The 15,140-nt window shown below is 39.4% G+C and overlaps 1 protein-coding gene across 3 annotated transcripts in view; it reads left to right on the forward strand.

Moving 5' to 3' along the window:
* The window catches only part of MAP7 (microtubule associated protein 7), a 161,098-nt gene that overhangs the window by 101,190 nt on the left and 44,768 nt on the right, over positions 1–15,140 (forward strand). For all 3 annotated transcript variants that reach the window (XM_059941126.1, XM_059941128.1, XM_059941127.1), the window contains exons 2-3: positions 349–450; positions 7,774–7,851. In XM_059941126.1, coding sequence (XP_059797109.1) covers positions 349–450; positions 7,774–7,851 — 180 coding nt within the window. The remainder of the gene's footprint in view (positions 1–348; positions 451–7,773; positions 7,852–15,140) is intronic.

Genomic DNA, 15,140 nt, shown 5'->3' on the forward strand with positions numbered 1-15,140 from the left:
TACATGACCTTTTTAAGAACAAAGATCAGAGGCTCTAGATCACTATTTCTTCCTGGTTGCTTTATGTATAAACTGGGACAGCCGGGGTGAACAACTCCATGGACCCTGAACACGCCACCGCTGTAGGATTGGTCAGTTGAGCTGAGGCTATTGATTTTTGAATGTGTTCTTCCCACTGAATAGTGTGCTCCTTGAGGGCAGGGGTTGTTGGCTGCTTAATCTTTATATTTCCTGAATCTAGCCTAGCACTTGATACAAGGGTTAACAGTAAATGTTGAATATGTGAATGTTTCTGAATAAATTTTAAGAAACTAAGTATGTCTTTTCTCTTTTGTCTCATTTGTATAGCGCCTGATGGCAACAAAGTGCAAGATAAGAAAACCGCGGCCTCCAACCGGCCTTCTTCTGCTATTTCAGGACAAAATAGCAACCACACAGGAAATAAACCAGGTACTATGCATTGCCTTTGCTGTGGAAAAAGGAAGGTTAACCCAAAGGCCTTAGTCAAGCTGGAATTTAGGAGAGCTTGGTTTCAGTCCTGCCACCAAAACACATACTCAGACTGACTTGTATGAATATAAGTCAGAGAACCTCTCACGCCTTGATTTTCTCTCTTTAAAATGGAGATTCAAAGCCTTGCCCTACTTACCTCTCAGAATCATTTTGACAGTCAGTGAGATGGTGTATGTGAACGCACTGTTAACTGTCAAGCAGTGTATAAGAGGAAATAATTTTGCCATTCTGCCTGAAATGATAGATATGACACAATTTTCTGTACCTGTATGCCCTGCATTTTCATATCTCTTTTGTGACTTTTTCAAAAACCACTTAAGGAAATCATTACACACAGCATAGCTGGTATAGAATGATGTTTTTGTTCTCCATTCCCTGCAATGATTGTACACCTACACAGTAATTTCATCTAACAGCCTGTGATTCATGGTCTGTTCCACTCAGCGATACGACGAAGCCAACACTCTGTAAACATAATACAAACAATTGAATAGACAATGCAGTTGCTTCCAGGTATCCAACAACCATTGTGTGGTCCTTGGGAGAGACTAACTTACAGTCTGACGATAAGAGACAGTCAAAGGAAGGTAAAGGCAAATTGAACACCCCATGAGGTTCCTGGAAGCCTACTTCTTGCTGCATCCAAGGCCAAAGTCACTCAAGAACAGTGAATCAGTGAGAATAAAGATGGAAATAACTGTATCTAGCCCCATAGAAAACATTCCCTATTGCACCTAGTTTTGTGGGGCTTTTTTTCCCACGTGGAAAAGGTCTTGAACAGAGAAGATAAATCTAGCTTGCCATTGAGGAGAGGAATAACCAGTACTATTGCAGGTATTGCATGAATAACCATTAGTGGCAAATGATGTGTAGTTTCAGTGGAGTTTTAATTTGTAGGCTAAGATTTCCCCATTTAGTCAGTTTGCATTTTCATTCATTTATCCATCCATCTATCCACCCAAAGCCCAGCCACCATCTAATGTTTATTGAGTAGTTGCCCTATGACTGGGACTGTGAGAGATACTGTATGAGCAAATCAACAGGGCCCCTGTCCTCGTGGAGCTTATTCTAGTGGACTTTTGTTCCTTATACTCCAGTGAGCATCCTTGTAGAAGTAGAAGCTCTTTAGCATGAAAATCCCGTTTGTTTTACCGTGAGAATTGAACATAGCTCAGTGGTTTGTACTGGTTTTCCCTTGTTCTCCCCATCAACCATTGCTTCTAATTCCTACATTCTTTACTGTGCAATTTATACTTTTATATCCCGATAACTTGTTTATTTATCTGGTGCTAGTACTGTATAGGTACTAGGGAAATATTATTAAAAGACATCATTCCTACCCTGTAGCTGACAGTATGGTGGAGTAAACCAGTATATGAATAAATCATTCTAACACAGTATTTCCATTATCAGAAGAGAGATATGCAGAGTGCATAGAAATGTAGAGGCCAAAAACATCTTTTCTGCTCCAATTGGCCGTCTCTTTATAGAGCCACTTGATTTATGTTGCCAGAGTCAAGTTCAGTGAGGAGACGTTTCATTTCAGATTACATCTTTTAAGTATCCTTGGGTCTGCTTTCTTGTGTATACACATAAGCAAAGATACATAGAAGACTCTTATTTTTAAAACCACCATGTTATCTTCCTGAGTATCTCAGGAAGTATCTGGAAGTATCTGGAAGTACTCAGGAAGATACTGAGTATCTTCCGTATCTCTGAAGGTGACATAAGAGGTTCCAAGTTGGAGTTCCAGGCTTGAGTAAAACCTTTTGATTTTATGGGATATGAGTCACAGGAATGTCTGTCTAAAGCAGTTTTTGTTGATTTGCTTACTGTAGGAACTTAAAAAGAAAAGAAGCACATGCTGTTTTGGGGATATTTTGAATATTGCCCTAAGCAGATGCAAGTATCCTGACAATGAAAAAGGGTGCCTTTTTAATCCAGTAAATTTTAGTTAAATTTCTTGCCCTCCTTTACTTTCTGATACTTATGCTCTAGAACATCTCTGATTTAGAAAGCATCTGTTCACATTCAAAGTTAATATTTTACGTTTAAAACATGTAATGGAAGGTCCTCATGGTGTTTTATAAATATGTGCACACTGTGTCTTGTGTTATCCAAGAGGGAAGGGTACTCTCAGCTGTGAATACTTGAACCAAGTCCAAAAGAGACACTTTGTAAAGTTACAAAGTCTGTTTATGACTACTGTTAACTGAGGAAGTACGAGATGCTTCTTCAAAACTCCATCAGCTGCCTCCAAATGGTAAAAGGTTTGTTTGTTTGTTTGTTTTTTAGCAGATGTAAGCTTTTATATATAGAATTTCCTGGATAAACAACAAGATCCTACTGTATAGCACAGGGAACTACATTCAGTATCTTATGATAAACCATCATGAAAAAGAATATTAAAAACAGTATATACATGTATAACTGAATCACCCTGCAGTACAGCAGAAATTAACACAACACTGTAAATCAACCAAACTTCAACAAAAAAAAGTTGTCCGTGTATGACCTAAAATCAAGCCTCAGACTCCACTGTTCCACCCACTTTGGGAAACACCAAGCTTACATTGTTCTCCTTCTGTAACACCCTCCATCCATCCCATCCACACTTCTTAAAGCCAAGTGTGTCTCTGGCAATCCTTCTCAGTTGCTACATCCCCTGTGAAGCTTTTCCTGAGAACAAGCTGTGAATCTTCTTCCTGTGAATTCCCTCTGTGCTTCGAGCGATTATTTCTTAGAGGACTCATTTCACCTCGTCCTTGACTGTAACCCAAATGGTAAAAGTTTGACCTGATTAGAAGAGAAAATTGCATTTTCTTCATGAACTACTGTGCACATACCCGAGAAAAGCAGAAACTCCAGTTTATTAAAAATGCCTCTAATTCCTATCCCTCTACTCTTCCCCACCACAAGTCTTTAGAAGAGCCAGTAGAACTTTCTTCTTATAAATAATAAATAAATTTCCCTCATGGAGGAAAGCATGACTTGTAATCTTCCAGCCGTTTTCTGATTCTAATGACTCTGTAGATGCCATGCTGTGAAAAGGGGGGACAGGATTGAGTTAAAGATGGGATTTTAAACCCTAACTCTGACACTTAACTGTACCACCTTCCTTAGTCACATGCATTTATTTCCTTCAGTTTTCTCATTTGGAAAATAGGCATAATAACTCTTCATTGAATGACTAGCTGCTTGGCTAACTCATAGGATTATTGGGAAGAATAAACTGATAATATATATGGAAGTCCTTGTAAAATGCAAAGCCCTCACAGAAGTAGTTTACTGTATAAACAGTAGTGGTTCAGATAGGAGTCAAGGTCTAGTGAGTTCTTGGAAAAAATCCTTGTCAAAGTGAGTTGATTTTCTTGATCTTTGAGGGTCACTCTTTAGTTCCGATTTTTGCCGAATAGTCCAGGTTTACACACGTCGCCACAGACAGACTCTTACCAGCACGCCCTTTCACTCTTAAAAGTGCCCTCGTTTGGGTAGTCCCTCTACTTTTCAATCATCACAGGTAGGAGGTTGGATGCAGAGTGTAGCTGCAAGTTTACCGCCACCGAAATCCTATTTCTCTTAAAACTTCTCCATCTGAGAATAAGTAGCTCAGTTCTATTCTAACAATGTTAGATCTGTTGGGAAACAATGTGAAATGTTCGTGATGTCAGATCATTTTCTATACCTTCATTTTGTTCCAGAGAAAAGTGTTATGAGGGTAGTAATGAGAGGGAGACAAAAATTACAGAAAATTCACTGTTCACTTGGAATTATTCAATTGTATTTTTTCTTTCTGAAATCCTACCTTTAAAGATCATGTTTATCAGTTTTTAGTTATTAAACCTTAAAACTGTAATCGCTAGTATTTACATTTTTAAAAGTCTGTTGTCAAATACAAGATTGGTATGAGTTTGCCCCAGTAGTGAAGGTTAATGGAAGTGTACTGGCTCTGAAAGTTAGCTAAGGCTGTTGGCTCATTTGTTTATTCATTCTGTCTTTTTTTTTTTTGGTCGCGCCCTTGTCATGTGGGGTTCTTAGTTCCCTGACCAGGGATTGAACCCACGCCCCCTGCACTGGAAGCGGAGAGTCCTAACCATTGGACCGCCAGGGAAGTCCCCTCATTCATTCATTTAATAAGTACTTATCGAATGCCCTCCTTCCTGTCAGGTATAGTCCTAGGCATGGGGAATATAACAGTGAACAAAACTGACCAGGCTCTGCTCTTCCTACCTGCATTCACAGCCATCTTTCATCTGTCACAGGGTGTTTATTAACATTCTGGTATCAAAGTGGCTTTTTATTAATGTGACCAGAAGGACGGAAACAGAATTCAAACTGAATACCTTTTTCACTCTACAGTATTTTCTATTGCCAGGTTCCCAGACCAACCGGAATTGTCTAGCATATCATAGTCACTATTGCATCTTATACTTTAGAAATGTGTTGCATTTGTTCTTAGCTTCCTCAAATCTAATTCTAAATAAATACTGATTGAGATCAGTACTGAAGTGATAAAGGTGGCCGGTGGGAATTTTCCGACTCTTAAGCATTGGCCTTATTTATAGTTTTTATTGATATATCTGCATAGAACTGTATACAGCCTGTTGTTGTACACAGTTGTTACCAGACAGGATTCAGTTTGTTACATGTGAAGAGTGTAATTTTCACATGAAATGATAGCATAGAAATCAGAGGTAAACTATGCCCCCTCTTGCATTGCTCTTTTCCAACTATGCATCTAAAAGGCAAGCAAGCATTCCATTGCATAATTGAGTGTTGCCTCATGACTGCAGGAACATCAGTTATTGACTTAGAGCTCTCAGGGTTGGTTTGGATGGAAGAAGGTAGGTGAGGATGAGTGTGTGTGTCCCATATGTTGTTATTAAAACCTTCTTTTCAAAATTTTGTGTGAAATTTGGCAAGTACTTGAAAGTAAGCTAGAAATGTCACATACTCCATATTCCATGAACACAATTTGACTTTATAGACTCTATTTTACAGACATTCTATAATGTGCTTATGTGGCTTTTATAAATAAAGTTGATTTTCAAGTTTCATAATAAAATCGAAGTTTTCACGAGGGAGTGAAACCTCATTATTTACGGACTTTTTTAAGCAATAAGTAATTGTTGGAAGTCTTCTAACTTCATTTTGGCTTTTGTTCTCAGATCATTTTTTCTTCAAAATACCATTTTGCTATGGCTATCATTTCCAAAAACAAATGACAGCAGAACTCCCCTGTCTGTGATCCTTAACAAAGTGCCTGACGGGAGTCCACGTGCCCCTTTTCTAGTGTCAGAGGAAAACCTTCTGGGACCAGAGGCCACATTTTTCTACATAAAAAATATTTGAGACCTCATAAATGATTAGTAAATCTGGGAAATAATTATCATAATGGGTATGAGCTAGTGAGGGGTTCATATTACGAATTTTTTTAAAAAGCATACCTTAAAGCAAAGCAAAAGCATAAAATATCATCGCCTGGTCCTGCCCATGATGCACACTGCCAGGTTTATGCAGCTCCTAATGCGCTTTTAGACAGTTTTTATTTTCCTTAAATGTACAAATTATGTGACGTTTAAGACGCATTTGGGATACAAGTCCTTTAAGTCTGTTGATGAAGCTCTGCCATGTTGTCTTTAAAGTATTATTCCAGTAGGTTTCTATTTTTAATAAGAGATCTTAAAATTGTGATGTTCATTAAGTAGCGGGGAAAATAAAGCTGATTTTAAGTGTAATTATCATGATCATCATCATCATTATTATTATTACTATGCTTTTCATTTTATTCAGTAACAGGCAGAGTGAGTGTATTCATGTGGCCCTCTGCTGGAAGCCCCTTGGTGGCATGTCACTCAGAGCATAATCCAAAGTCCTCGCCAGGCCCCCAGGTCTCTGGCCCCATCACTTACAGATCTCACTCTGCTCCAATGGCTCAGATCTTCATATCGTTTCTTGAACACCTTAGGTACTCGTAACCTCAGGGCCTTTGCACTTGCTTTTCCTCTCTTGGAATATCTGCACGGGTAGCTCCCTTACTTCCATCAGGCTTTTACACATAAAAGCTACCATCACAATTAGACTTCCCTTGGCACCTATCCAAAATGTCAGACCTCCCCTTCCTGCCATTTCACAGTCCCCTTGGCTGCTTTGCTATCTCCTTAGCATTTATCGCAGTCTAACATTTTATATATTGCCCCTTTTTTCACTCTCTATATTTTACTTATTTATTCCATAAATTTTCCCTAAGCAAATCCCATTTGGGCAAAGATTTCTGTCCTTTTTGTTAAAAGCTCTCTTTTCAGCACATACAACACTGCCTGGTGCACAGTAGATATTCAGGGTGTTCAGTAAATGAATGAATTTATTGAGATTTATCAAGTGCTAGGCACTGTGCTAATGCTGTTACATGCATTATTTTATTTAATCCTTACAATGATGTGAGATAGATAGGTTCTATTTTATCCTCATAGGCAATAAGTGAAAAACCCATGAACCCCATATCATAGCTTAGGACTTAGAGAGCTGGGTGAGTAATTCGGCCAAATCTCACAGCAAGCGAGTGACAGAACCGGAAGTGATCTCATGCCTGTCTGACTCCAGAGCTGGGCTGTTCACATCTATCTGGTGAACATCTATTTAGTATAATAAATTCACTTAGGATTCTATGTGTTGTTAAGGAACAGGCTTTTTAAAGCATAAAAACAATAGAGGTTCAGTAGCTTAGGAACACAAAACCTCATATATATTGTTTGATAAAAATAAGCCCAAAGGCACAGTTATGTTTTTACACAAATTTTTTGGGGGCTGTGTGTCTTTTTATTTTACTTTATTTTTTTGAGTTTTATTGAGGTATAATTGACATACAGCATCAATTAAACTGTGTAAGTTTAAGGTGTACAGCATAGTGACTTGACTTATGTTGTGAAATGTTTATCCCCATGTGTTTAGTTAACATCCATCATCTATATAAAAAAAAAAAAAAAAGAAATGGGTTTTTTCCTTGTGACGAGAACTCTTAGAATCTAACCTCTTATGTAATATTTTTAAATAGAAGATAATACTTGGAAATTCTCAGGAAAATTATAATAAAGTGCATCACTGAAAGTATAGTTATAGGTACTAATTGTTATAATGTTACTATACGTAAGATGTAGTAATATTTCATTCATCAGATTTACTGGACAAAAAGATATTTATCAGTGTATATCGTTTTCTTAAAATCTGCCCCTCTTCTCATGTTTTTCTTCTCCTTTTCAGACCCTCCACCAGTGCTGCGCGTTGACGACCGGCAGCGGCTGGCGAAGGAGCGTCGTGAGGAGCGGGAGAAGCAGCTAGGTATCCCCAGCCCTCGCTTGATCTTTCAGGGACCCCGTTGTTGAAATGTTACTTTTTTCGCCTCGAGGATGATGGACAAACAGACATCACTCTAATAAGCATGCTTTCTAGCATGCCTTTATGAGTTCTGCAGATGGATTGGGAAACAGAATTTAGTATGTTGATATAAACATAGAACTAAATTTTAAGCAACAATGAAGTCCGGCCCAGGATTAGGGACATTTTCATTTCTTGTATCGTAAATGACAGTTTAATGTGGCACCGGAGGGCATGTATGTATGAGAGGCGTGATGGCTTAGCTTACATTTTACAACTTAAAAAATACCAGGAGAGTCAGCATGTGGTTCTTTTTATGTGAACAGACTGTGCACTGCTAGGGCACTCACTGCTTTCCACGTTGAAATAATGCTGCTGTTGAATTTATAGACTGATGCTACCAATGTGCTGCCAGGAAAAACACAAGACCTGTGCTGAGGGGTCTGATTTTTCTTTTGTTATCTAAGACCCTTGCAAAAGGTTAGCAACTGCAGTATTTGCCACATAATCACCTAAAGAGCTGGGTCACAGGACTAGCTTACCAGGAAGCCAAGATCCGGGCACTCAGCAGTCCTTGTCTTCCAGAACATTGAGCAAGGATATTGGTGCCAACTCCTCCTTTACTTTAATGTCCATTTATGCAAAGTTGCTAAAACAGGATACTGTCTTTATGTGCCTTGGAAAGATGAAATGTCTAGTTGGTGTGTCTCAGTGTTTCCAGAGCGTCTGGATATTTTAAAACCAGAGCTGAGTTAGGTCGCCACAGTCTTTCCAGTGGATGGCCTATAACTTTCCTAAAGTTCTACTGCATTTTGTAAAAGTTAATGTTTCAATTGGAAAACCCAACCCCATACCCCATCTCTGATTATTTGTATTCGAGAATCCAAACTTGTGAAATTCACTGGAAGCTGGTTTTCAAAAGTCTGTTGACATTGTTTCCATTCTTTGAACACAGGCCTCTTTCTCTCCCTTGCCATCACGGTCATGTGAGGTCATTTCTTTTGCTGCCAAGGTTTTTTCAACACAAATTTCAGTGACTTGCTGGAAGTCAACAAGCTGCGTGTTTCTGTGTTTAGAGTTTGCACCCAGGCTTGAAGTTCCCTGCCTCTGTCAGGTCTCCCTCGGGCTGGTAGGTTCTTGGAGAACGGGGCTGCCTGTGGCCCTGGTGGGGGGCCCCTCTTTGCTTGGAGTGCTGTGCAGTCTGGAGATCTCTCTTCTGTGAACTATGCCCACTGTTCCCCAGTAAAGGTCAGTTAGACAAGTGGATCAGAACTGAGAGGGAAAGGCAGAGCTACTAAAGCAGGAAGAGATTCCAGGTGAGCGTAAGTGTTTACACTCTGGTTTTGGATCCATCCAAGCAAAGATAAGCACTTGTGTCCTCTCCCATCTCCACCCCATCCCTGATGGGTTAGGTTTCCCACTGTTAAATGTCTCCTTTGCGTTGCAATGCGGATTCATATCTGCCTGAGTAAAAGTAGCTCCAGAGGGTCAGGAGACTACTCCTTTATAATGTAAATCCCATCATGAATTAGCTTCTACACCTTAACTCATACCTTTCCATTTGGGTTTCTTTGTCTTTCAAATCCAGGCATTATTAGTTTTTTTTGTAGAAAGTATAAATATGCTAGTCACACAAAAATCATTTCCCTTCTTATGCTATAAAGTTGTATAGCTCTGAGCCTGCAGATTCTCCCTACAAGTTGCCTAACTTCATCTGTTGTGTGGCTGGGTTTCTTCTTAGTATGTGGCCCCATTTTAATTCATATCGATGATGTAGAACATGGCTTATTAGTTTATATATTTAAAAACTCTATTTGCTAGGTATTGTGTTAAGAAGATGAATAAAGGTTGAGACCCAGCCCTCCAGGGCTAGCTACAGTCTAGTGGTGGGGAGGCGGGAACAGATAAACACGCAGCAATTCTAATAGAGGGTGGTATTGAAGGGGTATGCACATGGGGCATCAAGAACCCCACAGAAGGACCTAACCCAGCCTGAGGATGTCAGGGGCCACCTGAACGTCCAACTAGAGGATGAAGAGGAGTCACCCAGGGAGCTAGAGGAGGTGGGGACTGTAGAGCATTGACGCAAGACAGGTGGCAAAAGGGCATCTGGTAACAGACCCAACCTGCTTATCAGATTCTTATATGGGTCAAAGTAACGTTCAGATTATTGTATTATCCTGTGGTCACAACTTTACTTTGTTGGTGAGCTAGCATATCATAGACATGGTTTTTCTTTCTTCTTACCCCTACCATATTTAATACCATAGTTTTCCTTCTTTTTTTTTTTTTTTTTTTTGACCCCACCACTCGGTTTGTGGGATCTTAGTTCCCTGACCAGGGATTGAACCCGGGCCCTCGGCAGTGAGAGGAGTCCTAACCACTGGACCGCCAGGGAATTCCCAGTTTTCCTTAATTTTGATCTTATCTCTTTTGTTGTTGACAGTCATAATTTTAATGAAATACATTTTTATCTATCATATTTCTATTTTATTTTACTCATTTTTATTTTTTTCTGCATTATTTGCATTTTCTTTTAAAATTTCTTTTAAATTTTGGCCTATTCTTTTACACTTAAGCTGTCAGAGTAGAAACTAATCTTCATAAATACACAAATAAACATACATGCACACGTACATTTGTAAAAGAGTCATCTAAAATCTAGCATCTAATTTAAGCTGTGCCTTAGAATACATAAGGGTGATTTCTAAAAAAATTTTAGTTCTAAAAGAAAAAGTGCAGCTGATAAACTACCCATAAATATAAACTGTGCTTTGCAGAAGCTATGATGGGAGTAGAATAGTTTTTTTAAAAAAAAGGTGGGAGGGGTGGGGGAAGGGCTGTCCCTTAATAGCAGGTCTTTGGGGTGTGCTTTTTGAAAACACGAAAGCAGTTGATAATATCAACTATTATCAAACTTTCAAACTTTAAAGCTTTCCAAGTTAGAAAAAAAATACTTTCCAGAAATTCCAACAAAGCAAAGTTTAAAGTTATTGGCCAGTGAGATTATTCACTGTTGGATGTAGGTTGAAATTAACATTGAAATCATTAAAGATTTTTTTTTTAAATTTTATTTATTTATTTATTTATTTATGGCTGTGTTGGGTCTTCGTTTCTGTGTGAGGGCTTTCTCTAGTTGCGGCAAGTGGGGGCCACTCTTCATCGCGGTGCGCGGGCCTCTCACTATCGTGGCCTCTCCCGTTGCAGAGCACAGGCTCCAGACGCGCAGGCTCAGCAATTGTGGCTCACGGGCTTAGTCGCTCCGCGGCATGTGGGATCTTCCCAGACCAGGGCTCGAACCCGTGTCCCCTGCATTGGCAGGCAAACTCTCAACCACTGCACCACCAGGGAAGCCCAAAGGTTTTTTTTTTGTAATCCACATTTTTAAAAAGCAAGTTAAAAAGAGGGAGAATAAAGGTCTTTGTTTTGGGTTGCATGTCATGTTTGTATTGTTTTGCAAACAGGGAGGATCTATTAATTTTCTATAGGATAAATTTCTGAGTCATGCTTTAATGCTTTATGGTAGGATTGTGTCATGCGGCCTGCTCTTTCCACATTATCCTTCAATTTATCATATAAAATCAGGCATAATTCTTCAAGTACGGGACTGTTCTGTTTGTTTGGTTGAGCATATGCACTCTGAAAGCTTTATTTTTCTGCCTTAAAAGGTTTTCCCGTGAAGAAATCTCCTCAACCGCTCTATTTCATCTGATTCTATTCAGGCCATTCCTTCAAACTTCGCTCTCTTGACTTCTGCATCTTTTTTACCATCTCTCTTCTAAGCTTTAATTTTGGTTTTTTTCCTGGGATAAGTGGGAGAATTGTATTTGTAATTGTACAAAAACGAAGGGTTGTATCATGGTTTCAACCCTCCTTTTTTGATGATATGTGTTTCACATTTCCAACTCACTCATAAGGCAGTAGATGCTTTCCTGTCATCTGAAACTCAACCTCTATACCAGCGGTCCCCAACCTTTTTGGCACCAGAGACCGGTTTCGTAGAAGACAGTTTTTCCATGGGGGTGCAGTGGTTGGTTGGTACAGGCGGTAATGCGAGCGATGGGGAGCGGCAGGTGAAGCTTTGCTTGCCCACCCCTCACCTCCTGCTGTTCGGCCCGCTTCCTAACAGGCCTCGGACCGCTACCGGTCCGTGGCCCGCAGGTCAGGGACCCCCACTCTATACCACTACATTGCCCATCAACTTTCACTCCAGAACACTCCTCTGAGGAATTTCTGTGTCTCAGTCAACTGCACCAGCATCCCCGTGCCCCGCCCAATTATCTTTCCACTATTTTTGATGCTTTCTCCTGCTGCTGGAGGCACTGGCATCTTTCTACCAGCCTTAACTACCGCATCTTTTACAGAATGACACGTGGTGGCCCAGGGCTGTGCACTGCCTAGTCTCCACTTGGACCTATTGAGCCGCTTGTAGGTACCAGTGGTCACTCTGGACTCAGTCTAGTCCTCTAGCTGGGGCTTCAGCTACCTCTAGCCTGGTTTGTAAGTGGAATTTGCCGCACTCACTATCCCTGAATCCATTTAGTCACAAGACCAGCAGGCCTCTGTCTTCAACATAGGTCTCAGATCCATGCCTTTAAATTTGCTGCCTCTGCTCTCATCCTAGTTCAGACCTTAGTAAATTTAGATTTTAGTTACCCAAAACTATCTCATAGATGTACTTCATTCCTCCAGCTCGGTCACGGTTAGTACCAGTCCTTTTTTTTTTTTTTAAAACTTTGGGTTTATTTTATTTATTTATTTATTTATTTATTTATGGTTGTGTTGGATCTTCATTTCTGTGCGAGGGCTTTCTCTAGTTGTGGCACGTGGGGGCCACTCTTCATCGCGGTGCGCGGGCCTCTCATTATCGTGGCCTCTCTTGTTGCGGAGCACAGGCTCCAATCGCGCAGGCTCAGTAGTTGTGGCTCACGGGCCTAGTTGCTCCGCGGCATGTGGGATCTTCCCAGACCAGGGCCCGAACCCGTGTCCCCTGCATTGGCAGGCAGATTCTCAACCACTGCGCCACCAGGGAAGCCCCAGTCCTTCTTTTTTGAAGCCTTCCTGGTTTTTATGATCTTTCCCTTTTGGAAACTCTCATTTTCTTACTCTATATCTTGCATAACTATCATATTTTAGCTCACATTCTAGTGCTACTTTATATGCTACTGAACTTTTTCTATTTGGACTTTATAGAACTTTCTGGTTGTATATATTTTAAGCTTTTAAAGGGTATGGCCATGGTTTTCTAATTCTTTTTATCCCAATACACAACGCTAAATATAAAACAGACACATAATAAATATTTGCTGATTTTCCTGATTTTACTCAAGCCTTTAATTATGTATTAATAATATTAATATTATTCATTAATAATAATAATATTTATTGAGCACTAACTATGGGCCAAGCAGTGTTCTAAACACTTCACTCTGTATTATCACATTTAGGTGCAAATTAACACAGTGGTTGTACTTTTTGTTGTGTGGGCCTGCCATAGTTGCTGATGTTAAGTTATTTTATGGACTGTCATTTATTTTATTTTAAAAATACATTGTGATAATTTAGCTCAAGGGAGGAACTGAATCTTAAAAAATGGGATAGTTAATAGACCCTTTTTTCTTTCTGCCGTATCAGCTATTTAAGCGTATTTTTAATATGTACAGGGTCACCAAGATCAATGTTTACATTCTTCAACAAGTGGTGATTCTGTTAAGTAGAGAGTGGTCCCTATGCTTCAGATGCGCGTGGTAGATCTTCCGAAGTTTCAGAGCTGGGCACATACCCCGCTCTCATGTGGAGGAAGAGCTATTCTGCTTCCTCCTGCACAAGCAAGGTACATGGGTGCTGTACTCACTGTCCATTTGACACAGAACCAGAGGGTAAATGTAAGTGTTGGAGCAGATTCTGATATCGTTTTGAGAAAATTTTGTGGCATTGACCATTTGTTAGCCTTGGAGTCCATTAAGAATCTGTAAGAACTTGGAATAGATCCTGGTTACTAATTTCTCTTCAAAAACATCTACAAGAATCAAAGCATGTAGAATTTATGCAATAGTATAAATTTTTGACTTGAGATAGTTTAAAGTAATACTAACTACCACCACCACCTTTTTTTTACAGCTATTTCCTGCTGTTTTACTTCACATATTCATTCACCTACTATTTGATGTGTGGTCACTATTGAGCCAGGAACCCTGGGGCTCTTAAAGTGAAAGATCAATTTTCTAACCTCCTGGAACTTACATTGCTATGCACTCCACCTGGAATGTTTGTCCTGAGAGATGCATGGAGCTCATTCTCTCTCCTCCTTCAGATATTGTTTAAATGCCATCTCTTCAGTGAGGCCTTCCTTGGCCATCTTACTCAAATTTGCAGCTCCCCCAAAGTAGTACTCTATTTTTCTCCACGTCACTGTCAGTATCTAAGCATGTATATATTTTATTTGTTTGTTGTCTGTCTGCTTTCACTGGAATATAAGCTTAATAAAAGAAAGGACTTGTGTCATTTTTAAATTTCTATAGCCTAGTACCTAGAATAGTGCCTGGCACATAGTCGATGTCTAACAGTTGTTGGTTGAATGGTAAATGAATAGTAAATCTGTATGTTTCAATATAAGTAGAGGTGAATGCAGCAGGTATACTGCAAATTAGTTAGACATTACCAAATTATCAGGTAATACCCACCCTTATAATAGTCCACTCAAACAAGTCTGAAATTCTTATTCTTAAGCATTTTCTCAGTTAGACGAACGAGGATACAAAGCTAATCTATAGAATAGTTGTGCCTTAAAACTGCTTGGTCTTCATATATGCTATGAAACTAATAGTCCTACAATATGTTGACAAATTCAAAGGAGTATCTAAGGAATATTTAGCAGACGAATAGTCTTCTGTGTTTAGGAAGATATAAGGTTTCCCTTTTTGAAGTTGATACAGATTAAAGTTTGAAGTATTGATGCGAATGGAGTCACATTCCCAGCTGGGGGCTTTCTGAGAGTCTATAAAATCATGGAAGCTTATCAGAGAATTGTATGATTGACTCATAGCTCATGAGGAAAAAATAAACTTAATCAAATCTCTCATTCAATTCATTCATATTGGGTTTTATAGCTAAGTTCAAAGCTGTACAGGAGATCTATCATAATGTATTATATTAGAAATAACAATAAGATAATATGAAAAGGATTTTGACCTTCAATTAAACTATTTTTGCGCTGTTTCTCAGATAATTTCACCAGACTTCCTTGCCCTTCC

Source organism: Balaenoptera ricei, chromosome 12 (genome assembly GCF_028023285.1).
Source record: "Balaenoptera ricei isolate mBalRic1 chromosome 12, mBalRic1.hap2, whole genome shotgun sequence".
NCBI lineage: Eukaryota > Metazoa > Chordata > Mammalia > Artiodactyla > Balaenopteridae > Balaenoptera > Balaenoptera ricei.